This window comes from Silurus aristotelis, assembly GCF_946808225.1.
Source record: "Silurus aristotelis genome assembly, chromosome: 2".
In the NCBI taxonomy this organism is placed as follows: domain Eukaryota; kingdom Metazoa; phylum Chordata; class Actinopteri; order Siluriformes; family Siluridae; genus Silurus; species Silurus aristotelis.
Genome location: NC_139575.1, coordinates 10188216 through 10215535, shown reverse-complemented (window position 1 = coordinate 10215535; position 27320 = coordinate 10188216). Strand labels below are relative to the sequence as shown.

General features: G+C 38.8%; 1 protein-coding gene across 1 annotated transcript in view; it reads right to left on the bottom strand.

Annotated features, from left to right (window-relative positions):
* Positions 1 to 2271: 2271 nt before the first annotated feature.
* zc3h3 (zinc finger CCCH-type containing 3) overlaps positions 2272 to 27320 on the bottom strand; it is a 76146-nt gene continuing 51097 nt past the window's right edge. Inside the window, exons 5-12 of the mRNA XM_083566665.1 lie at positions 24878 to 25023; positions 23643 to 23718; positions 23248 to 23406; positions 21598 to 21667; positions 13056 to 13187; positions 7364 to 7527; positions 7044 to 7201; positions 2272 to 2764 (exon numbers count right to left, since the gene is read on the bottom strand). Of these exons, the coding sequence (XP_083422791.1) occupies positions 2733 to 2764; positions 7044 to 7201; positions 7364 to 7527; positions 13056 to 13187; positions 21598 to 21667; positions 23248 to 23406; positions 23643 to 23718; positions 24878 to 25023 (937 nt within the window). The 3' untranslated portion in view covers positions 2272 to 2732. The remainder of the gene's footprint in view (positions 2765 to 7043; positions 7202 to 7363; positions 7528 to 13055; positions 13188 to 21597; positions 21668 to 23247; positions 23407 to 23642; positions 23719 to 24877; positions 25024 to 27320) is intronic.

Below are 27320 nucleotides of genomic sequence, written 5' to 3'. Positions count from 1 at the left end.
CTACAGCAGACCATGGAGAAGTGTTTCTGTGAGCTGATCATTGGGGATATGGTGTATTTAATAGAACATGGTAGAGTTAAGATTTTTTGCCCAACCTCAACAAAGTGAAATACAGGTGCTTTCAAGACTCATATCTGCCTACAGAGGAGGAAAAAAGGCTTGTGGGGCGGGGGGGGGGCACGTAAGATGAGGTGAACAAATCATATCAGAGTATTGAAGGTGCACTAAGTTGTTGCAGAGGGTTTTTATCAAATAAGTATGAGTGGATCATAAAGTCCAAGCTAAGCAGTCTGCTTTAAAAAGTATGTTTAAGAATATCGAGCATCCACTATTCAGCGAGTGGAGTCAGGGTTGGGTGTAGACGCATCCGAGGGCTTGAGACGTACATTTTGAAGTCAGGGCTTTTATTGTGCCTGGGCATACCGGGGGTTAGCTGTTGGTGCAGTTCTCCCGATATAAGCGAAATGGACATCAGCACGTCTAAAGCGTAACGTGACGCAAATTAAAAAGGATGAGAAGTCTTTGGGTAGGATATATTAAGACGGATTTACTCCAGTTTAATCCAGAGGTCATGCCTAACAAAGGCAGGTTTTAAAAGCAGGCCTTTGTGGGTCTCAACAGATTAAAGGCCAAGCTCAAAGATTCGATACCACCAGGGTATGGATGTTTACACATTCATTTGAAGTCCGCAGTAATAAAAGGGAGTCTGGAACGCCAGCAGGAGCTGCTGGAAGACGGATGAGACGATCGTGAGTTGAGCCAAAGTTTTTAGGGAAACAGGTAGATTAGGCAAGAAAGATATAGACAGTCAGGAAACAAGGGATCAGATTGAGACTGTCAAAGAAACAGTTTAATATCAGAGAAAAACCTGAACCCAATGAAGAATGAAGGGTGAGAGCAAGGAAGGAAAAATAATGGAGTAGTGCAAGACTAATGAATAACTACTTGCAGTGGAAGCATGATCTTTATTGATGGGGTAGATTCTTTGCTGAGTTGTAATAAGTTTGTCTTTTTTATGTCTCGGAAATTCATCGAGGTGGAGAAAAATCACACTTGACCTTTTATTCTTTCCCTTTTTTTTCTCCTCCAATTTGAGTCAGATTTTTCTGAGGAAAAAGGGAAATATATGTTTTTTTGCCCCCCCCCCCCCCCCCTTCACTTTGTTCTCCCTCTCTTTCCCATGCTCTTTCACTAAAAATTGAAATATTGATCTTAATTAGAGTATTCCGAGCTCAGCAGCTCATGTTGAGCTTTGAGACAAGCGGCAGCAGACATCTGTCTCAGGCACTTACATCCTAACCGTCAGAGCCAGAGAACGAGAGAGGAAAGGGAGGGAGAGAAAGATGGATTGCTCCATATCTCTGTCCTGTTTGGAGGATATGCTTTCCTTCTCAGTTAATAATGAGTGGTGACTGCACACTGTTCCAATCCCCCCCCCCCCCCCCCCCATATGCACACCTCTGTTTAGGTCTTTTTTTAAATTTAATATGATCATTAAAATTCACAATTAATATAATTTTAAGCTGCTCAATAACCAGTTTGTGGACATCAACGAAGTGAATTATGTTCGATGAAATGTGTGCGATGAGGGAATTCAGAACACAATGTAAAATCATTTCAGATATAAAATATGAAGCAAATATGTGTTAAAAGAATCTGGGTTACAGGTATATTTTTGTGTATTTGTGCTTAATGTGTATTATTTTATTATACAGTATGCAGTGGACTTACAATTATGGGCATGCATGTTACACTACTGCTTGATGTGCGCACTATCGGTGTTCAGACGTAGCTCTAGTCTCTGTGTGATAGCTTAAAAGATGGATAGAGTGAGAACCGGGATAAGAGGAGGAATGCAGCGTTCTCTTTTGGACCGTTCCTCTGTTAGCCTATGTGTGTGTAGAGTACATCAGGCAGACGGCTTTTATCTCGTTAACACGACGGCAGACCTGTCAGGGCGCGCGAGTGTGTCACGCTCTGAAGCGAGGCCCTTGCCGTGTGTATTAATGCCCCCTGTCGCTGCCTGTGCAGTTAACCAGCTTTCTCACAGCGACCCGGTGCTCATAGATCATCGAGCAGGAGGTTGTAGTTAAACACAGTATTAATAGTCTGGATATCACAAGCACTGAAACATAGCAAAGGATTACACCAGACATCACCAAGTCCCCACCTTTCTATCACCCACTGACACAAAAAAATAAAAATTTATTACGCTCACCTTCGCCATGCTTGAGTCAAAAGACTGAAGCAAACAGACTCACAACAGCCAAGAATGATAAACAATTGTATTTTTTATTTTTTGGTATTAAAGTACAAATAAAACCACAAACTTAAATACTATGCAATAAAATACAATTTTCTCTAATACAAATAATTGAAATTGCAATGTTTTAAAAGTGACACACGCACAAAAAGTTCCTGAGATACACTACCTCAATAAAGGCACTGTTAGATATTAAGTAAAAAAAAAAAAAAAAAAAAGAATCCTGGGGACTAAAACTATCTGGATTTCAGACATGCTAGAAGTCAAACAGTTGTACATTTATCACTTACCTGCAGTATTCAGCTGATTTATGGTTTATTCTATGCCACATTATACAGTATTTCGAACGCTGTAAACGTGTAGAGCAATTAATAATTTGAAAGCGTTTTCTGGATGTTTTCCGACAGCTACAAACTGTCATCTGTGTGCTGAAGGGACTGCAGGCGGCTTTTCAGCTTCAGCATTGGCTCTAGAAGCGGGGCTTGATGTGCAGCTTCTTGCCTACAGCACAGAAAGAAAAAAATAAAGAAAAAAAGTACAAACACAGGAAGAGGATATTAAATCTGAGCGGAATTCCTCCCGAGTGTGAAACTGCGCTGCTGATGCTTAACTTCAGGTTCATTTTAGATGTGGGTTAAATGTGGCACAGCTGCTGCTATTCAATGAGAAATAACACTGATAGCAAGAACAAATGTAGAGCCAAAAGACAAGAGTTTAAAAAGATACATGGAGTAAAGTGGGGAAAAATACACAGATACAAACAAGTAGTGATGTATGAGGTGCAAAACTACAGTGAGCAATAAACACATACATTAAAAAACACACACAATAATGTTCTTTTGTTTCACTTAAATTCATAACCTTAATTCTATACATATAATATAAAATATTCATAAAGAACTTTTAATATTAAGAAATGAGTCAAGTCAAATCAAGTCATGAAAAGGCAATAAAATAAAGGAAAAGTCCTCAGTGAAATCTGATCTATCCTGAACAAACATACCGAGAGAGAGAGCGAGAAAGAGACGAAGGAGATAGCAGCTGTTATACCATGGGTCTTAGCTAATCTATCCAAGGTGGAGGTGTTTGTATCCCTACCATCTTTAATGAAGCACAAGAGGTGAGGTGTGTCCTCATTAGTATCACTTAACTGCTTCTCTCTCATGGTGTGTACGTGTGTGTGAGTTGTCACAGGCTATTTCATCAGTCACTTAGTTGTCTTTCCACGACTATACAGATAGCAGAAATGTTCAAGTGGCTGTTGATTGTAAAGGAATCCGCGAGGGCAAAGAGGCTACTTGTGCCAATCAGGTCCACACGAGTCTGAACTTATATCCAATATCATTATGTTACTTTTTCCAGTTCGACATGGACACATAAATCAGTATAGCTCAGAGTTAGAGAAAGCAAGTGTGTGTGTGTGTGTGTGTGTGTTAGATATGGGCCAACCCACTACATATAAGCTTACATACATAGACTGAAATAAACCCTGGTGCCACTTTCAGTACAGTTACAGGAGACGGGGCAGCAGCTTTCAATGAAGCATGAAGATACATGGAGCTGAACATGTAACTTGCTGAGTGATTGGTCACATGTATCACTGTCTCTCTCTGTGTGTGTGTGTGTGTGTGTGTGTGTAAGTGAGAGTCAGTCTCCTGCTAGCAAAATATAAAGAATGCTGTATATTAGCCTGCACAATATAATACACAATAAGTGATCTGCCCTTGTGGTTCTTGTAATAGATTCAATTGCTCCTGCTGTAAAATTTCCTCAAAATATATTATTACTTTACTTTTATTCTGTAAATGTACCCTTTAACCATTCTGTATATAATTCCTATGTTGTTCTTATACACACAACTTTTTTTTTTTTTTTTTTTGCAATCTGTTTTATCCTATTAATACTTTACTACTTTTTCTTTTTTTATTAAAAATAATTCTCCTGATTGTGCATTTGCTTTATATGGACTTGCTTTGGCAATAAAAGCATACAATTATTTGTTAATAGAGACGGAGACATTTATTACCGAAATAGTTATATTTATAATTATATTATATTTTAACTGGAAGCATGGGTAAAACTCTAGATTTATATTTAATCTACAGCACAAACATTAGTAAATGTTTGGGAGAATGCAACGGCTTGTGAAGAAAAGCTGAAATTCAATGTTGCAACTCAACAAGAAGTTGCTAACAGATTTTCCAATTTAGCACACACTCACATACACTACACGGTATATGTGTGTGTGAGCGGGGTAATATTAAATGCTGTCAATCAGGGGAAAATAAAACATTCTCAACTGCCACTTCATTTAACCATGTACACCAGTCATGTAATATCCAATCTGTCAATCAGTACATTAGTACAAAATACATCATCTGGTGTTTATCTAATCCATGTGTCCAGTGTAGCCTCCTGTTCTTAGCTGTCAGGACTGGAAGCTGATGTAGTCTATGCTTCTGTAACCCATCAGGTTTAAAATATTGTGCATCCTGAGATGCATTTCTGCTCAGCACATTTTTAAAGAGTAACTTTTCAAGCCACCAAAGTTCTCATTAGCTCAAACTCTAGCCATTGTCCACTGGGCATTGTCCACATTGTCCACATGGATGGTTTTTAACCTGCATCACTGCATAAACTCTTTCTCTTGATCTGTATCTACAAGATACTATGTATTGTGTTGTTGCCAAATGATTGGCTGAGTGAATGATTGGAGAATCGCATGCCTGATAAAAAATCTATAATTTAAGGCCAATTCAATGTAAAATTATGATAATTTGATATTTGTTTGTAAAAAAACAAAACAAAACAAAAAACGAATTTAAATGCAATAAGTAAATAATAAATAAACAGCTAAACAAGGGAAAGTGTGAGTGAGTGTGTGTGTGTGTGTGTGTGTGTGTGTGTGTGTGTGAGAGAGAGAGAGAGAAAACACATGCCCCCTGCACCCATCCTCAATCCGTCACACTGTCAGCACTGTATTCAGCTGTGCCTGAGCTCAAACCTAAATATTATTACCCTCTTCCCTATGTATTCCACACCCTCTTCACACTATCTTTAAACATTATTGCCCTCTTTAATAAGCACTAGTACCCCCTCACCACCCTAAAATATTACTGCCCCCTTCTGAGTATTGTAGCTCGCTCTACCCATCTATAGTCTATCTTTAAAAATTACCCCACGTATAAGCATTACATCCCATCTCCACACTCTTCTAAAGATATTACTACCCCTTTAAAGTATAAAACTTTACTTAGAATCCTCTCGAATTACCACTAATTTATTACTTACTTCCTGGAGAATTCCTATTATGGTCCAGGTTGATGTGACAATATGAAATTTATGCTGTGAGAAATGGCATCATGGTGTCAAATTTTGAGTATTGTATGTGCTTTACAACTCATCGACTCTACTGCTATAGTAACAAATGGTCTACAGCCTTTATGTAGTGAAACCTATACACATTACAAAAAGATCTTTTAAAAAACTAATATCTTTGAATATATAGTGCAGGCCATTAAATCATAATAATTTTATAGATAGCCATTAGAATGATAGATAGATAGATAGATAGATAGATAGATAGATAGATAGATAGATAGATAGATAGATAGATAGATAGATAGATAGATAGATAGATAGATAGATAGACAGACAGACAGACAGACAGACAGACAGACAGACAGACAGACAGACAGACAGGAGCCATTACAATTATAGAAGACAGACAGACAGACAGACAGACAGACAGACAGACAGACAGACAGACAGACAGACAGACAGACAGACAGACAGACAGACAGAAACCATTAGAATTATAGAAGATAGATCGATAGATAGATAGATAGATAGATAGATAGATCGATCGACAGACAGACAGACAGACAGACAGACAGACAGACAGACAGACAGACAGACAGACAGACAGACAGACAGAAACCATTAGAATTATAGAATATAGATTGATAGATAGATCGATCGACAGACAGACAGATAAAGATGATTATATAATATAAAAAAAAAAGCTGAGCAGACAGACAAGCAGACAGACAAATTATGAACAGACAGACAGATAAGGAACAGACAGGAATTCAGACAAACAGATGGACAGACAGATAGGCAGGCAGACAGATAGAAAAATTATGAACAGACAGGCAGGCATAAAGACTAACAAATGATGACAGACAGGTAGGCATACAGACAGATGGACAGACAGACGAATAGATGTACTGTATTGATTCCCAAAGGGATTTATATTAATTGTTCAGTAAGCGTTTTGTCCTGCTCAGGGTTGTGGTGGATCCGGAGCCAGAAAAATTGGATACAAGGAGGGACACCTTGGACAGTTCATTTCAGGCCACCACACACACATTCCTGTCTAGGTGTAATATAGATTAGCCAATCCACCTGCTAGCATGATGAAGGAAGAGGGAACCCATACTGACACAGGGAGAACATAGGGAACTCTGTACAGGATCAAACTGAGGACCCTGGAGATGTGAGCTGTCAACACTACTGCCCGGTTACCACACTGTCTATTTATTCCACTTGCCTTAAATTCTATTCTTTCCTTCTTTATTTTTAACTTTATTAAATATATAACCTTCCTCTGAAATTAAAACCAGTTTTTTTCCCCCAAACATATTCATTGCTCCAAAAGAAATTGGAAGAGTGAAAGTGTCTGTGTGTGTGTGTGTGTGTGTGTGTGTGTGTGTGTGTTCTTTATGGATACTGTGTGTATATGGGGGAAGGGGGTGGCAGGGTAGGTGTCAAAGCTTACCTGTGCCCTCTGCCCCTGCTCCAGGGTGGCATAGAGGGCTCTCACCACCTTCAGAGGGCTCCGGGGAACTGGACAGAGAGATGAATGACGGCAGTCTTGCAAAACCAGCCTTAGGTGTTCCCTCCACTGCTTGAGTGGACTCTGGTTCTGGCTTTGGACTTACAGAAAAAGAAAGACAATATAAACCATGTCTGATGGTGGAATTAAAGCATGATGCAGCAGGATTCACTATAAATAAACTTAAGCTTATATAGATGTAAGCGACCAATAATACTGAAAAATTAGACATTTCTGAGAACTATTTGTATTATTAGACAGACCTTTTTGCTGATTCGCGGCTGCGGGCTCTTTTACTCGAGCCTGAGCTCAGGCTGGGCGCAGCACGCTTGACCCTCTGTCTGTGCTGCAGTTTACATTTAGTGCCTTTGGAACACACACCAGTTCTGGAGAAGTCTGGACACACTAGTGTGTGTTTCTTCTTACACTGCAAAGAAATTGACATGTCCTATTATTGCAATAATCTTTCCAAAGGGGAAAATAAGTGTTCATGTTTGTGTTCTCCATGTTAAAGCAGAAGGATGTTTGTGCATGGTGGTGGATGCGTGCACTTGAGAAGGGAGAAAAAAAAAAAAGTGTGCGAATGATCCAGTGAGTGAGAGTAGGTGAGAGTGTCTGTGCGCCTGTGTAATATGGGTGTAAATTAGTAGCTTCATTCTTCAGGAGATCCGATCTCTTCCACCTGTCAGAAAAGCTAATTATACACACTACGGGGCGAGGGGCGCAAGACTTGTGTATGTGAGAAGATAGAGAATGTATGAGGAGCAGGTTGCTCTTGAAATAGAGTCAGTGTGTGCATGTGTGTAAGGGGAAAGGAGGCTAAAGGATCGTGTTTCCGGGAACAGTGTGGACTCTCCATCACCCTGTAGTTGCCCTGAGTGCATACTGAGATCAAGTCAAGTTTATTTCTATAGCGCTTTTCACAACAGACATTGTCTCAAAGCAGCTTTACAGAATTGAAGTTAAGGTGAACGATGTGTATTTATGAATATGATGAGCAGCCATGGCGACTGTGGCGAGGAAAAACTCCCTTTGATGTTATGAGGAAGAAACCTTGAAAGGTACCAGACTCAAAGGGGAACCCATCCTCATTTGGGTGACATCAAGACTGTGATTATAGTCTTTAAACAATACAGAACACTGGAGAGTGAGAACTAACATGAGAACTAAAACACAATCCCACACCCACCCACCCAAACACCCACCCACCCACACCCACACCCACACCAACCCACCCACACCAACCCACCCACACACACACACACACACACACACACACACACACACACACACACACACACACACACACACACACACACACACACACACACACACACACACACACACACACACACACACACACACACACACACGTGTCCAGTCAAGCAACAGGGCTGAGATTTACTAGGCCAACTATCATTCCACTTCACACCCAGAACAAATAAACCAAACCATGATCACGGCTTGCTCCACACCCACAACTTATACAGTGTCTATGACTTTCGACTGAGGGCCAAAACTGTATATGTGCCAAAGTCAAATCGGCTGATGACTAATGTCAAAAATGTATTGATCAAAAATTTTACAATTAAGCATAAACACATTTAAGCACAAAAATGTTATATATATATATATATATATATATATATATATATATATATATATATATATATATATATATATATATATATATATATATATATATCATGCTAATATGTCATCACTGTAAATATTTATATAATTCAGAATATATATATACACACACACACATATACACATACACTTCTGCACACACTTGCAAATAATTAGAACGGTCTTATGCCTTATTATTAAATTTTTCTCTACTTATTACTATTCTTACTAATAGTAATAAGTATTTAGGTTATATAATGCTGTAGTTTGTCTGTAGCCTAACTTAAGAATTTCTTAAGAAACTTAAGAAAATTAAGAAAGCACAAACTGTCACTGACATCTATGCGTAAGTATATATATATATATATAAGCAAAAGGTTTCACGTTTTATTTCTCTCTCACACACACACACACACACACACACACACACACACACACACACACACACACACACACACACACACACACACACACACACTCTCAAACCCACTGTCTCATGGGACAAGATTATCGCAGCCTTGAGTCTTGGCCCTAATACCCTCTACATCATCCTATAGACAACATCATCACTCACCATGCTCGTGGCTAATTGCTCCAATTTGCTAAATCCCTCTTCCACTTGTGCTCAGTCGATTGCAATTTCACCCCATCTACGAGGAGCGTTCAGGTACTTTTTTTTTTTCCTCCCTTTTTTTTTGGATTGCCCATTTGCTTTTAGTTTGACTGATGCTAAATGCTGAACTAAAGAATACAGCTTTACAAAACGGTGACTCTCATTAGAGTTCTGGGCATCCATCTATTTCCGAACCTTTCGATATCAGCTATGCAAAATATTTTGTATTATATAAACGGAATGTTTCCTCGATTTAACTCTAGGAAATAAATTTTTTTATAGCTACTGTTGCACTATCAGATAATGATGAATCAACATATTTATACAAGCTTTATATTTATACCAATTTGTATGACTGGGACTGAAACTATTTCTGTGGCTATCTGAGGCTATGAACAAGAATATTCATTTTAATCATTTTAATAATAATAATAATAATAATAATAATAATAATAGCTACAACTTTTACATGATTATTTTTTTTTTTTTTAGAGTAAGCATTAAAGCACATCTGAGGTCCAATGTTTTAGGAGCCACTCTTACCACCCTGAAGTTGATTCTTTTCTAATGACCGCCCATTATGGAGTTGTTAAGTCCTTGTACACCACAGCAAGTCTTACAATTTATTTTGATTTATTAGAATACCAACACATTACACTTTTCTCTATTTAAACGGTGCCTATTGAAAGTTTGAAAACACTTTTTGAGGCATCTACATGTTTCTTTAGTTCATATGCAACGAAATGGGTAGAAAGTAAAACCACAGTAGAATTGGACAGTGACTGATTGAAAGAAAGCTCTGTGGACAAATGTGATATTTTTGGCTCTAACATGAGAACTTATTTAAGAAAGAAGAAGAAAAGAGCAGTTTGTCTCGTACCCACGGTCATGTAAAACATGAAATAAAGTGGAAGCTTAATGGTTTGGGGTTGTTTTGAAGCAAGGAAGGTTGGAGACTAATTCTGGGGAAAAGGAATACTAAACCAACATGGCTACCATTCCATACTTCAGTGCCATTCAATTCCATTTCAACAGCGGCTAATTGGAACCGACTACACCGTACAACAAGACAATAATTTCATACATACGCCCAAAGCATTATTTAGAGAGCAAACACTCGGTTATGCCCAGTCACTGGACTCAAATCCTTTGGTCTGTGATGGTAAACTGGATCTCAAAAAGCCACAACCAAAAGAAATCACCATGAATGTTTCATTCATCTGGGACAACCCAAAATGTATAATGCATACCAGGCATACGTTTTTGTAATACAAAACGTGTCCTTTGATGTACCATCAGGTCTGTGCAACTGTTAAAATAAAAATAAAGTAATATGGTCTGACCCCTGGCTCCTATTTTTCACCACCCCTTTTTTTAAACTGAGAAAACCTTTGCTCCATTACAGCATCACCCCTGTGCTTGTGTGCGAAAACAGTCAGAGATGCTCAGATCTACTGAAACACGGTGTAATGTAATAAGAAACGATAAGGTTGTTTTAGGTGGACACTAAGAGAAGGTTCATTAACCGTGATGTGAATTGCTGCCTCTTTCAGCAAAGAAAACACATGAAAGCTTGTGCCAGGGCCATCTCACGTCCGCTATACATTTTCATTTACATAAAAGCAGTGAAAAGGAGGAAAAAAGAGGATGCACGAAAAAAAAGAAGGAAAAAAAAAAAAACGAGGAGTGGATGGAACATCTTTATACCAGCCCAAGTTAACAATTTTCCACTTGATTTAAGGTAGGCTGGAAAGTCTCTGGGGCCTATTAGAAGAGCTTTCTACTGGCCACAAAGCAGAACGAGTCAGCACATTTCACAAATTTTACATTACAGAGCGAGAGACGGAAAGCGAGAGAGAGGGAGAGGGACTGAAAGTGAGACTGCAATACAAGCTATGAAAACACCTCAGGAGAGAGAGAAAGAGAGAGAGAACAGATGCAGGGAGAAAGAAAGATGTGGTAATAGTGGGATGAGGCACAAGGAAAAAAAAGGAGAGTAAAAAAAGTGATTGAGATGAAAAGCTAAAGGGGATGGATACAAGAAAAAAAAAAGACAGGCAGTGTGAACTGGAGAGAGAAGAGACACAGAGACAGAGAGACAGACGACAAAGGCAAAGCAGAAACAAGAGGGATAAAGGGAAGTTAAAAAAAAAATGAGAGGGGGAGAGAAATGGAGAGGATGAGAGTGCGCTTTAACCCTTGCTCCGCTGGCATATCCATCGCTGGCCTCTCGCCTGAACTGCCTTCATCAGCACTTTTACACGTCCATAATTACAGCGTGCTATCCATCATATTTGAGACAGTGCTTTTGGGACAGCGCAAAATTACAGACCTAAGCACTTTGGCTAATAGAATAAATATTAATATCTCTCTTTTTATATATTCGCGTTTCACCCCAAATATTTAAATGAGCCCTGACAGTGAGACAATGCATTTGTTACGATGCAAAGCAAAATGAACAAGTAGGGGGAGAGAGAGACAGAGACAAAAAAGGAATACAACCAAATGAACAAAGGGGACAAAGATAAAGAGTGGTGAACTTGGAAGCAAAACGAAATGCGAAAACAATGAAAGGACTGAACGGCTAGGATTCGCGCATCAGGAACCGCCGTTAACGTTGGGGGGCCTTTCTCATTTAAAATCATGCAACGTGTTGATATAATGTTCAGCAAACAGAAACAAATAGATGTCTGTTTTCTAATTTGTATTTTGTTTGTTATATCATTGCTTTATCAAAGTTCTCAAAAGCTTAATATATAGAGAGCAATGACTTGTGAATGGATGTGGGGGCCCTTGGAGGAGGTGGAAGCTAAGTGGATAAGATGCTGGACTGCTAATCGGAAGGTCATTGGTTAAACTCTGGGCACAACCAACGTGCCACTGCGGGGCCCTTGAGCAAGGCCCTTAAACCTCAGCTGCACAGATGTATAACTGAGATATATATGTCTCTCTGGATAAGGGTGTCTACCAAATGGCAAATATGTAAATGTCATGAAATTTTGATAATTGCAAAACAGAAACTAATGTTTCCAAAGAAGCTACACATCGATTCGTAATTCATATTCGTTTCCCTTAACATAATTTCCCTACTCTCTTATTTCAAATTATTACACACAATTGATTTCATTTATCCTATTTCTTATTTATTTGCATGGCCAGATTTATCAGACTTATTTGCATATCCAATTGCTGGTTGGATGCACTGACAATAAAGTTGAACTTGTTGATTCTGACACGGAGTTCCTGTTCCATCTTTCAACAATTTTCATTTGTTTAATACTTGTCTTTTTTATTAGCTTTATATTGCAAGGGCCTGTTTTAATGCCATCTTAAAATGAATATAAATGTAGGTATAAATGTAGGTATATAAAGGTAATAAGGTATATAAACAATATAAATGGCAAACTGGGGAAAAAAAGCTATTAGAATATCAATTTATATTAATGCATTTCTAGCATTTGATTGAAATGCTTAACTATATTAAAAAGAAGAAAGCATATATGAGAATGATAAATAATTGCTAATAGTAGTGTTAAAAATCACACCGCCTGCAAAAGTACAACATAATACAGCCTGATGATGTTTCATTGCTGTCATCATGGGCACCATTAAGCCAGTAACCTATAAGATACATGCGTGCCAGGAAAAGTGCTTTATTGAGCGTGTGTGTTGAGAGTTGGGCATGCTGCAGTGCTGAGTGAGTGTGTTACCTTCTCTCCCTGAGGACAGTAGCCCCTGATGAAGTCTTGACACACGGCCGCTTTGCGAGACACGTAGACGTGGCTGTAGGGGCAGCTACTGTTGTTGCAGATTCCTTTCAAGAAGTACGAACACACAGGCATCTAACGAGAGAACGAGAGAGAGAGAGAGAGAGAGAGAGAGAGAGAGAGAGAGAGAGAGAGATATGGCAAATGATTAACCGGATTGAGAGACATAGACACATCATGGTTATTTAATACGCTGTTTAGCACTTGCGAGAAAGTCAAGCCCATCTGAAGGATCAAATGCTAAGCAAAGGGATTGGTAGGCAAGTGAACAAAACAGCCATCAGAAGCATTTGGGTTTCTAAGTATTTGGACATTGACACGATGTTTGTCATTTGTGTGTAGCTTTGTGTAACACTACAATGAATTTGAAAGGATTTTGAAGTGACTAAAGAGTGAACAGCTCTAATTCAGAGGGTTTTATAGCAGGTTTTCTTTTGTCATTACTACAGTAACTGTGTTTCAAATTTACAGCCTTTTTTTTTTTTTTTTTTTTTTTTTTTTTTTTTTTTTTTTTTTTTTTTTTAACAGTCCCTCTATTTCTGAAGGTTTAAATGTAAATTGAAATTCGACTGACAAGCAGTTTCATAGCCAGGCATGGCCCTCATTATCTTCTAGCAAATGAAAAAGATATAAGGGTCTGGAGCTGATTCTAAGTGTTAAATTTGTATTTAGTGGCACACCACATCATCTGTTGAACATGGAGGCGATGTTATGGCATGGGCATGTATAGCTGCCAATGAAACTGGGTCAATGTTGTTTACAAATGACGTGACTGCAAAAGTGAAGTGTTGAGAGCTTTGCTTTGTGTGCAGATTTGGTCAAATGCTGTAAAACTGAGAAGGCCACAAGTTACAGACAAGTACAGTACACACCCAAAATACTGGTAAGAGCTTCTTAAGTCACCTCACCTCAACCACATTTTTAATTATTAAAGACAAAACTGAAAGGCAGTAAAACAAAGAAACAAACAGCAACAGACGGTGGCTGCATTAAAGGCCTGGTGAAGCACCACAAGGAATAGATGGTAGGGGAGGTTCAGGTAATACAGAGGTTTTCTAAGATGGGTTCCACTCGGAACAGGCCTCACAATGGTCCATCAAAGAGTCCTTGTGCTGTGTGTCAGGTGCAGAAGCTATCTTAAAAAAGCAGATGCATGAGTGCTGCAGCATTGCTTTAGAAGATGCAGAAAGACAACGCTAATGACAACCTGTCCAAAAGCATGAACTACTAAGAACCATGTCTTATGAGACTAAGATAAACTAGTTTGGCTCATATGGTGTCCATTAGGTGTGGCGACACCCTGGTAAGAAGAATCAAGAAAATTGCCTACAGTCAAACATGGTGGTGGTCGCATCATGGTCTGGGGCTGCATGAGTGCTGCTGGCACTGAGGAGCTGCAGATCATTGAGGAGAAACATGGATTCCAACATGTACTGTGACATTCTGAAGCAGAATATGATGCCCTCCCTTTAGAAACTGGGCCATATGGCAGATTTCCAAAATAATAACGACCACAAACACACCGCCAAGATGACAACTGTCTTGCTGAGGAAGCTGAAGGTGATGGAGTGGCCAAGTATTTCATTTCTATCTACAGTATGTGCAATGCAACACATTTATTTACAATATCCTTTCTTTACTCATATATATATATATATATATATATATATACAGTACAGACCAAAAGTTTGGACACACCTTCTCATTCAAAGAGTTTTCTTTATTTTCATGACTATGAAAATTGTAGAGTCACACTGAAGGCATCAAGGGCTATTTGACCAAGAAGGAGAGTGATGGGGTGCTGCGCCAGATGACCTGGCCTCCACAGTCACCGGACCTGAACCCAATCGAGATGGTTTAGGGGTGAGCTGGACCGCAGAGTGAAGGCAAAAGGGCCAACAAGTGCCAAGCATCTCTCGGGGAACTCCTTTAAGACTGTTGGAAGACCATTTCAGGTGACTAACTCTTGAAGCTCATCAAGAGAATGCCAAGAGTGTGCAAAGCAGTAATCAAAGCAAAAGGTGGCTACTTTGAAGAACCTAGAATATGACATTTTTCAGTTGTTTCACACTTTTTTGTTATGTATATAATTCCATATATAATTCCACATGTGTTAATTCATAGTTTTGATGCCTTCAGTGTGAATCTACAATTTTCATAGTCATGAAAATAAAGAAAACTCTTTGAATGAGAAGGTGTGTCCAAACTTTTGGTCTGTATTGTATGTATATATATATATATATATATATATATATATATATATATATATATATATATATATATATATATATATATATATATAAACTTTCAAATCATGCATAAAAATCCGCCATGATGCTCACATCCGGCAATTAAAACGTGTGGAAACATAGCTAAAGTTCTATTTGGTGTCCTGACGATGCATGTAATTTAAAACGACAATTACTTTAAAACATTTACACTGAATATTGTGTCTTCATGCTCTATGTTGAGTTTGGTTTTACTTATAAGAAACATACATTTGCATAAACCATCTATATTTTTCCATGCCCATGTTAATTAGAGCATTAAAAACTTAAAACGTATTAATTTAAGGTACATTTAGAGCAGATAAAAATGTATCAATTAAATTGCAAATATATATTTTATATATATATTTAAACATACATACAAGACGCTCTATTGTGTTTGCAAGCTTGTCTAACACCTGTTTGCTGAAGTGATTATGTATGAACTACTTATCAAAATACGTGTTCGTATTTGCACTCCTAATGCAGAATCATTACATGCACACGTGACATTGACCGGTTAATGAATTTATTAAGCAGATGTTGAGCTTGTGAATGTTATCTGCATGCATGAATAATCGGAGTATAAAAATGTGCGATCAAGTTTTTTTTTTCTTCTTTTTTTTCAAGCTTGAAATAGATGCAGGGCGAGTGGGGTAGTGAGAGGGGAAGGCCAGGGTAATCCGAACCTCTTTATGTGGAATCTCATCTCAATGAGGGTCATATCATTTCTATCTAATTAACTGCTACAGAAATATTTACCCAAGCAGGGGCTTGTAGTGCTTACAGGACGTGTTTATGTGCAGAGGACAGGACTGGGCACTCCACATCTTGGTTGGAGGTCAAGAGGGGTGGAGGGGGTGGGGGGTTTAGAGAGTCCAGTTTCGGACGTGTTCGGGTGCTGATTGGTGGGAGGGGTGAGAAATGTACTCGGCCGGTCTTGGATTTCAGGTTCGATATAAAGCCATGCTTCTTTGGATATACACGTGAAATACGTAGCAGGGGATAAATTCAGCTAGAGAACAGAGGAAGGGGGAGAAGAGGGGTAGGGAGAAGGGTTACGACCAGCAGATGGGGCCTACATTGCTCCTTTAAGACAAGCTGGCAGCTGGCCTCGTGACGCATAGTGAAAGGGAGGATGACGACCGTCACAGGTGCAGAGGGTGTGAGAGTGAATGAGGGTGAGCGGGGCCAGTGGATGCAACATGAGCAAAAGTCTCAACAAGTGCTGGTGAGGGAGTGTGTTTGTGGATTCCTAAGGAAAGTGAAGACTCTCGGAGGGACAGCTATTTTCTGCCAGACAAACAACAAGTGAGACAGGTGTCCACCCGTCAGCGAGCAAAGAAAGTCTTGGGGGAAATCTTTAGATTATGCCCAAAGCCAGAATGCAAACAGTGTTCTTGTATATGTAAACCAGCTCCATTTTCCCTCAGGAACACCTCTTTAAAGAGATATAGACATCATAGGCTTAGGCTTTAGATATGCGTGCACACACACAGACACAGACACAGACACAGACACAGACACAGACACACACACAGACACACACACAGACACACAGACACACACACAGACACACACACAGACACACACACAGACACACACACAGACACACACACGGTCAAGTAATGTCATTCTATTCAGCCTAAAACAGAATACAGACTGACAACCAGTATGTTGTACAACTATGCGTATGCATGTCTGCTTTTTTAATTTTTAATTAATTTTTTTATTTAATAATATTATTGTTGAAAATTATTGGTTCTTCAATCCACAAAAACACAAATCTAGACAAAGCTTCCACACAAGTAACACACCAATGTGAAACAGTGTAAGACACTTATACTATACACCTATTACTACAAATCAGGGCAACATTTATATTTAGGTTTCGATCGATTTTCAGTTTAAATTGTTTACTTTAAAGACTAACAAAATGTATCAACAAATAGGTAAACAAAAATAGGGAGGGAGGGAACTGGCAGAAAACACAAACCGCTTTCTTTGATTTGTCACAATAATGGGGGCGTAATTAAACTTTAACAAACCTTTACAAAGGGTCAAATATAAACCGTGCACAAAAATGCAAAGTCAGTGCTAATATATATTTATATAATCATATTACATAACAGTTTTAATAATCAAATTATTACATTTTATGTTTAAGTTAAATTTGAAGAAAACAATGCATTGCTACGGAGATATAGCTCTGTTTTGGCTTTACTCATTTTGCAACGTTTTATCAAAACCAAAAATGCAATTTGGGAACTGGTTATTTTAGTGATCGAGGTCATTTCTCTGCATATGTATACTGCATTTCGTTGCCTTGTACTTGTACATGTGTAATGACAATAAAGTTGAATCTAATCTAATCTAATCTAATCTAATCTAATGTAAATGCACCTTAAAGACAGACGATATTATGAGTTATATTTGCATATCTGCACAAGGCTTTTAACATTAAAGTGCATCCGGAAAGTATTCACAGTCCTTCACTTTTCCCCATTTTGTTATGTTACAGCCCTATTCCAAAATTATTTTTTTTTTCTCAACATTCTACAAACAATACAATACTCAACATTCTAAAACAATTTTCTATTGACCTTTGAAAATGTATAATTTACACACACACACACACACACACACACACACACGGACACGGACACGGACACGGACACGGACACGGACACGGACACACACACGGACACACACACGGACACACACACGGACACACACACGGACACACACACGGACACACACACACACACACACACGGACTATTAAGCGCACCCAAATATAAGCCGCACCCACTGAATTTGACAAAAAATTTAATTTTACACATAAATAAGCCGTAACCCAAGTCTCTACATTGAAACTAATGAACTTTACACAGGCTTTAATGAAAGACCGTGTCTGTTACACGGTGTAACGGGTGAAATATGTTGCGCTTCCTCTGGAGCATAGCGGTATTTTGGGAATAGCCTGCCGCCGCATTTTTATCCTGCATGTGTGCAAGACCGAGGAATATGTCCTTATTATTTTTTTATGCTCATTTCTAAGTTTCTTTGACTAACCCGTAACGCTGTTGCCAAGAAAAATAAAAAAGCACGAGTTTTGGAAATCTGTCTGTGCTTATATGATTTCTGTTGCAACTGGAGTTAGTGAGCTCTCCCTTCACCCAGACTCAACGCGCTACAACGGCTTGTATCTAAACAGTAGCCTACCAAGAAAGTCATTGTTCACTGTCTCCCTCCTTCCTTTCACAACTATTTCTCTCGGGAGTTTATCGTTTGGCATCGTCGTGCGTTTGAAAAAAACTTTTTTTTCTCCCGATGCCGTGCAGCTCAGAACACAGGTGAGGTGCGTTTTTTTCGTTTCCGTTCGGAAATTTAATTAGTCTAATGTTATGGGGTTCAGTTTTTTTATGTTTGAAGTTTGTGAAACCGGGAAAAACCCAGGAAAAATTCAAAACGTGGGAAAAATGTAGCGGCTTATACTCCGGAAAATACGGTAGTTTGAAAAAAAAAAGGAAAATAAATATCGGCCATTTGTCTTGTAAACTAAAAACCTACAGTGCTAAATTCAGTTTGTTTGAAAAGCACACAAGAAGAATCATTTTCAGTGTAATCAAGGTTGACTCTTCTAATCCTTGGAATTACTGAAATTACTTCTATGAGATCAACTTCAACCTAAACCTAAATCAGGGTGGTGACTTTGATGGCTTGACACACAACATTTATTAATAATACATACTTGGTATTCTAAGAAGCATTATGCCAACACTGCATGTTGCAGGTTTTAAAGTAAGAAACCTTTCTCCTTGCAGGCTAATCATTCAAGACCACATTTACTCATAAATAAACATGACTATAAGCATGCAAATCTATAGTTATGCTTCCACTAATTCTCACCAATGAATAATGTAACATTGATTATGTGAGCTACGGTGTCTCGTTATGTAAAAAGTCCAGTAGTTTACTGGTTTATGCTACATGTATTATTGGTTTAAATGAAGCTACATTGGCAACAAATGTCATCACTTATTATACTGTCTTATGACCTAAATAACTGTACATAACATGACTGTACATTTTTACATAACAAGACACTGTTGCCCACATAATTGTTGATTAGCTACTTTAGCCCAAGTGACAGTAATATATAACACGCTCATATAATCTAACACTGTGATTGGGGCATCAAGGTTTCAGCATTGCATTTAAACATTTGTTGTAACGTTTCTATTAATAAAAAGGAAGCACGTGTGTGATATCGTCGTAGTATTAACTATGAAAAAAAGGAGCTTTAATAAACTACAAGACAAAATTAAAATAGCTGGTGCTTGTAGGATAAGGCATAAAAGATAGATTAAGTGAATGTGTATTTTGTATTATTCGAGTTAGTAATTGCATTGTAAAGATTGATGAGAATTTATTACTACAGACTTTAAAGCACTTTTGCAATTCGTACTGGATAATAGCACCGGCCATATAGCATAAATATAAATTACAGTAATCGGTATTTCAGTAGTTTGTACAGTAATCCCCCGTTTATCGTGGTAGTTACATTTAAAAACCGCGATAAACAAACGCTACTCCAAAAATGCTATTTTATGTACACGGTACTGTATTCATATTTTACTTCATTTATATTTTTATTAATAAATTTCATTATTTCAGCATAAAAGTGCCGGTCTAAAGCCCGGATAAATGGGGAGGGTTGCGTTAGGAAGGGCATCCAGCGTAAAAACGTGCCAAATCAAACATGCGGATCATGAATACGGATGATTCGCTGTGGGATGATTCGCTGTGGCAACCCGTAATGGGAGAAGCCAAAAGAAAGAAAGGTCGAGAGGCCGGGAAAATCAGCCAAACAAATGAGTTATGTTGCAAATGCAATTCCGCGATAAACCGGGGAGCGAGATTCGAACCGCGGTAAAGCGGGGGATTACTGTATTTGTATCGTAATATAAAGCTAGTATTTGTATTTTAGAGTTAGAATACATTTCTATACTCAGTCTTAAAGAATGGTGTCATATACTGTAATTTGTTAATAATATAACAAATTAAAACTTTCTTTCGGCTTCTATAACAAATTGTAGTATTTAAATTAGCAAAACAGAGCAATTTACAGTCTAAACAATACAGTGTGTGTGTATGGGGACGAGTGTTGCATTGTGAGTGGAGAAGGGAGCATACGCTGCTACATTTGCCTGCCACGTGAATCTTAAAATATTTCATCATATTTTCACATCGCTATAGTCAACGTAACATCGAAAAATCGTAAATTGAACCAATCATAACTCCGGGACCATCTGTATTTGTATAGTAGCAAAATTCACATGTGTATGTGCAAAGAAAAACATGGAACATATGCACTATAGGGACAAATGTTTGTGCACACCTGACAATATAAGATTGGTATGTGCTTTTTGAATATCCCATTCTACAGTCAGTCAGATTGTTCTCATAAAAACCTCCACTCACACAAGGCCGAGCCAGGTACTGATGTACTGGTAAGTAAAACCTGGGGTGAAGTCAGCATTCCAGTTCATTCCCCCAAAAAAGTGTTTAATAGTGGTGAGGTCTGAGCTCTATAGCAGGCCACTCCAGATCATTATCATGGAGCTTGTGCACAGGGGCATCATCATGCTGGAACAGATTTGGGTATTGTGGTTCAAGTGAAGGGAATTGAAAGAGAATTTAATGCTATCCAAAATCATCCAGAACCACATATGGCTGAAAAAGTCAGGTGTCCATCAAGTGTAGGTCATCATTGAGACATTTAGATTAACACGATGCACTCAAGTCACATACTTCACTCAATACTTATCCCTCCTCTCTCATATCCCAAGGCTTCAAGGTTGCCAAATATGTGACACTGGAATGTGAGGGGCCAATCGTTCAAATAGATCATAATACACCACAATAATCCACTATCCGAATGTATAATCTGTCATAAGATCTTAAATTAACACCTGACAGGCGAACATGTTCCGATCTTAACCTGACTCCAGCCTTTCAGACCACGCGCTACTTTTCTGTAAACTCGCTTGGCTCACTTTTGCAGATGCTCGCACATTTAAACCTATAGTTAAATTTGACAAAGAATTTGGGTCATCCTAGTCTCAAATCTGACAGAAAATACGAAATTCCTCAAACATAAAAAGAATGTATAAACTGATCAAGATACCTGTATTGCAGCCATTAATGACCTACCTTCTCTTTGGACACTTTGTGTGAGAAAGAACACGTCCCATCTGTCTGTTTGCACGTGCCCCTAAGGAACCTGTAAATCAATCATACACCAGCATTCACACACGGTCCAGCAATTACATACACAACACAGTACAGTTTAGATAAGAGCATTATGGAATATGTATCAAAATATTGCCAATAGTCTATTCTCTTCATTGTAAAGCTTTTCTCTCACTTCTGCTGCTTCAAGGAGTATATGTTTATGTTAGAGTTATCACATGTTGCCAGGTTCAAAGAAATGTCTGTGTCTTGAGGCTTTTAGAATCAACAGTCCAAGTGCCTGTAGCTTCAAACACATAATTTGCTTTAACCAATCATTTTTATTCTATGTATATTAGATACCTGTATGTGATGCAGAGTGCTTTTATACTGTGTTTCTCTATAATATTTATAGTTTCTATAGCCGTGGTATTAAGAGGTGGATTAGTTCAGGTAGGACACCACTCAAGGCCTAGGTGTAAAAGCCCACTATTCAATAAAAACATTTATGTATGGTCAATTATTGTATCTTAAATTACAGATTAATATTAAGGTCCAAGTCAGATCAGTGGCATTTATACCAGAGCGCTATTGAATTCTCAAATCTGATTGGTCAGAATGTGCTGATGAAGTGTATAACAGCCGCTCTGTCAGTAGTTGCAGCTAAAAGGTAAATCACAGGATTATATTAATTGTTATTAAATTGCTTGTTCGATTTTGATTTGAACTTAACACAAGCACTGCTTCAAAGAGAAAAGTGTTTGAGGAATTAGTAAATGTTTAACATAAGTCAGAGATTATGCTGTAACTTCTGTCCCACATAAAAAAGTATATGAACCTAGCAAGCCTTAAATTCTGGTGCCTGGTGAGGGATAAACTGTTAACAGTTGCTATTACATACACGGAACCGGCATAACATTGTGACATTATAAACATTATGACTGGTGAAGTAAATAACACTGATTATCTCTTCATCATGGCATCTGTTAGTAGGTGGTATATATATATATATATATATATATATATATATATATATATATATATATATATATATATATATATATATATATATATACAGTGGTGAACCAGCGACAGGGTCTTGTGTGGCCAGGGCTCATTAATGCACGTGGGGAGTGAAGGCTGGACCGTGTGGTCCGATCCAACAGACGAGCTCCTGTACCTCAAATGCTGTTAATGCTCGATGGGACAGGACTGTTATGGCAGGAAAAGGGGGACCAACACAATATTTGGCAGGTGGTCATAAAGTTATGCCTTATCGGCGTAAGTAATAAGAGGAATTATGTGGTAAAATTAACTATAATAAGTATAGTATGTTGTTAAAATACTAGCTAGAAAATCTTAATATGAACTGTGTAACTGTTAACAAATAAAACAATGTGACGTTTTTCTTTAATCATTAAGCAAAGTCTGTAAATCAAACAGGAAGTGATGTGCAGTAATAGGGAAATTAATCGTTGATGGTTTGATGCTGCCTCAGATATTTCCCCCCCACACAACTGCACAATCTGAAGCGTTGATTACTTTTTGTTATTAGAAACAGTAAAACAGTACAATATGTGTATAAGTGTATATAAAAAACAAGAACATGAGCCAGTGTGCATGTGAAAGTACCTGGTGCAAACGGCAACTTTGTCTGGATCGTGGATAAAGGGGCAAGCTGTGCCACGGTTACACTTGCCAAAGCGGTTGTAGTACATGCAGTAGTTTTTGGCCTGCTGTTTCTTCTGATTAGCCTGGCGAATGATAGCCAGACTCTTCTGCACTGCCCGACTGTGAGAACAAACACGAATGGGATTAATAACTCAAGCATGACCCTTACTGAGATCATTTACTGAGGTTCTTATACTTGGGTCAGTGTATAACCCAAAAAAAAAAAAGGTGTTAACTCTTTTCTCTCAATGAATAATATATCTACAATAAAAATATGAAATATCATTTTTTTTTTTTTTTTATACAGAAGAAGAGCTATTCTACTAAAGAAAGGTATGTTCAAGTTCCAAACTAACCTGGCCACATGTCGTGAGATGGAGGCCCTACATGTGCTACTGCCAAAGAATGCTTCTTGAGGACCAAAAACCTTTCCTGAATTTTTAGAGGAACAATGGAGAAAAAAAAGACAGTTAATTGTAATGCACTGGTGGAGTTCATACACCATTCCTGTACCTGGAATGGTTTACTTATATATAAGTACAAAAGTACTTCCTTTTGAACAAACTTAAGTATAAAAGTACTGCTCGATAAGAAATATGTGTCATTCACTGTTCCATCTACCCACACATCAGACCTTAATAAAGAGATCTGGAAGTTAAATCACATCAACTAGACTTCTAGCTGATTGGATCGAAACTTTTCACTACTCATCCGAGCAATTGAAACGTTTCCATCCAACCAGATAGAAGTCCAGTTCCGAATCAACCGCACCTGGCTGACTGAAATCTTCACAAACCCTTTAAAAGGAAATATTTCTATAGTTACAGACACAGTGAGATTCCCCTTATTCCACACACTCCCAGCAGAAGCATGGTCTCATTACAGTTTCTCATTTAACACAATTTGTGCATTCGGTTCAAAGTAGTGAGGAACAGCTTGTTTTCATGAGTAAAAAGAACAATTTTACGTAGTGAAGTTAATGTTTCTGAAAATCAAAATACTCCACAGTGCAGATTGTTAAATTTTTTTTACTTAGTTATGGTGAAGGGGAAGGAAAACAAGCAAACAAAAACAAATAATGATAACTTTTTACTTTTGACCACTGCTGTTTGCATGCAACGGTCATTAAGCCAAAAATAAGTCAAGTATTTCCATAATGATAACATTATCAACATCTAATGCATTAAAATTCTAATTATGTAAAAGAAACATTTTTGTTTTGTTTTGTTTAAAAACAAACAAACAAAAAAAAACTTTGTTTACTTGTAGTTTTATAACATGTCCACACGTCCTGATAAATATGAATTAAGATGGTTGAAAGAACACATGAGATACTGAGAAAGGGTTGGGGCAAATATAAGAAGTGTGTGTTTAGGGGTGTGTGTGTGTGTGTGTGTGTGTGTGTGTCCTGAACATGCTTTAATTTCAAGCTCTACACACACACAGACTGGGACCATTGACTGATGACAGGTTTACTACATTAGATAGACACCCACACCCACACCTACACACACGACCTGATTCTTGTTTGCACTTTCCTGTTGCTCTCTCTGAACACACACACACAAACAACATCTAAAGAAAGCTTTACCTGATCTGTTGAATGGGGTGCTGGGAGTATGAGTGCGGGAAAGCTTATTGGCCGAGACCCTGTAGAGCGAACCGCTGATCCAGCGCATGCACCGCCCCCTCCACTGCCTATCCGGAGTGGTACGCAGACGAGACTGCAACAGAAATCTGGAAGAAACACAGATAAGAGATGTGGAAATGAGAGAAGTGATGCTAGGGCCGGTGATTAACACTTGACATTAGTGGTGCACAAGCACGATCTGAAAAAATCTTCTCTTTTGCATTGCCTCAGTTGAAACTCCCATCTCCTACTAACCCCCCCCCCCCCCCCACCCTCTCTCCTTTTCTCTCCGTGACTCTCGTTCTCACACCCACCTCCCTGAGCTCCCGTGTCACACCACTCTGGTAAATTGCTCCTCTAATGGAAGGGACGGCAGGGTGGAAATGGAGAGAATTGAAAAGAGAAGGAAATCATTGAGATAATTGCCAGGGCAGGAGGCCAGATCGCGGAGATTGCCCTGCGAAACCGCTCACACACGTGCGCACTTCCATTCCTGCTTCCTCCCTGTTCCCTCGCACACAATCCTACACACTGTGACATTACATGATTACATTATGGTGTAACCAAATGCCTGTACATTCATCTAAACATGACCTTACATGGGGCAAGTCATGTCATTCTTTTACACGTGCAGCGTTCTTACTAGACGTCTTAAAAAGGGGAATTGTACAATGTGCGACTGATGCACTATTAAAACGCAGATGATGTACTTAAACTCTAACTTTAGTGTTTGTTTTTAAAATTTTCATCAATCACAGCATGTAGTACATACTCTATGTTACCAAAAGTTTGCGGACACCTGGTCATAAGTATGGGATGTTCTTTTTGAGCATCGCATTCAACATTTAGTCCGAATTTGCTCGTATTATTCCCTCCACTCTTCTGAGAAGGTGTTCCATTAGATTGTAGAGTGTGCATGTGGAGATTTGTGTTTGTCAGCCACAAGGGTGTTAGTAAATTCAGGTACTTATGTAGGGTGAGGAAGCCTGGGGAGGAGTCAGTGCTTAAATTCATCCCAAAGGTGTTCAGTAGGGTTGAGATCAGAGCTCTATAGCAAGCCACTCAAGATCTTTCTCTCCAAACCAGGTAAAGCGGATCTTCATGGAGCTCGCTTTGTGCACAGGAACAATGCCATGCTGGAACAGGTTTGGGTTTTTAAGTTATACGGCGTCCAATGACGTCCTATACAAGTGTGTGCCTCCAGCTTTGTGGTAACAATTTCGAGAAGAACCACATATGCCAGGTGTTCCAATACTTTTGTTCATATAGTGTAGCAGAAGTAGGCTAGATTCATCAATTCTAGTCATTTTGGAGTTTTAAAAAATCAACCACCTTTTCTCCACACACATCAGTGAATACGAGCACAAACCAAACAAGGTCTTTAACCATTGACAAATATAGTTATGGCATTTCACATCCGCCCTTATCCAGAGCGACTTACAATTTTCTCATCACATGGACGATAGATTATTGAAACCTATAATCGTATTCTTAAAAAAAGTCAAATGAAAACAAGCAAAACAAAACAATCACAAAAAATTAATTTCTTTGTGGTTTTTGCTTACAAGGGTACATTCATTTCACGGGGACAGGGAGGAAGTGTACGAGCATGTGTGAAGAGTCTAAAAAAAATAGAAATTGGGGGTGGGGGGTGTGGGAGGAGTAAGAGAGGAGCAGGTTCGAAAGCTAATCTACTGTGTATTAGGAGACATGAACTTTGCCCCACATGTTCTGAACCCATTTAAACACCCAACAGTAAATTACATCTAACATCAATCTGCACCCAATACAGGAGCCTTTTCTCCACAATCTATTGCCATGGTCAAACCCAATCTACCCACAAGCGTGAGCACACACACACACACACACACACACACACACACACACACACACACACACACACACACACACACACACACACACACACACACACACACACACACACACACACACACACACAACGATTTACCAGGGAAAATTGAATGAAAAGTAAATACACCCGTAGACGGGCTAAAATACACAGCCGCAGATGCAGTGAGAGCCATGCAGCACCGTTTCTGCTTGCTTTCCTCCAGAAGATTACACATCCGACACGCCTCATAACTTAGACAGGTTCTCGCTGGCTAAGTGACTGTAGCTGTGGGATCAGTAATGACGGATAATAGAAGAGCAGTCGCTGCCCCTCGCAAAGGCTTTCACACAGCAACCTCCAGCCACGGAGCCACAACGCACACTAATGCAGCCATGACACGAACACGGAACATGGACAGCAGTTAACCTTTCACAGGAACAACTCCATGTGTGTGTGTGTGTGTGTGTGTGTGTGTGTGTGTGTGTGTGTGTGTGTTAGGGGGGGAGAGAGAGAGAGAGAGAGAGAGAGAGAGAGAGAGAGAGAGAGAGAGAG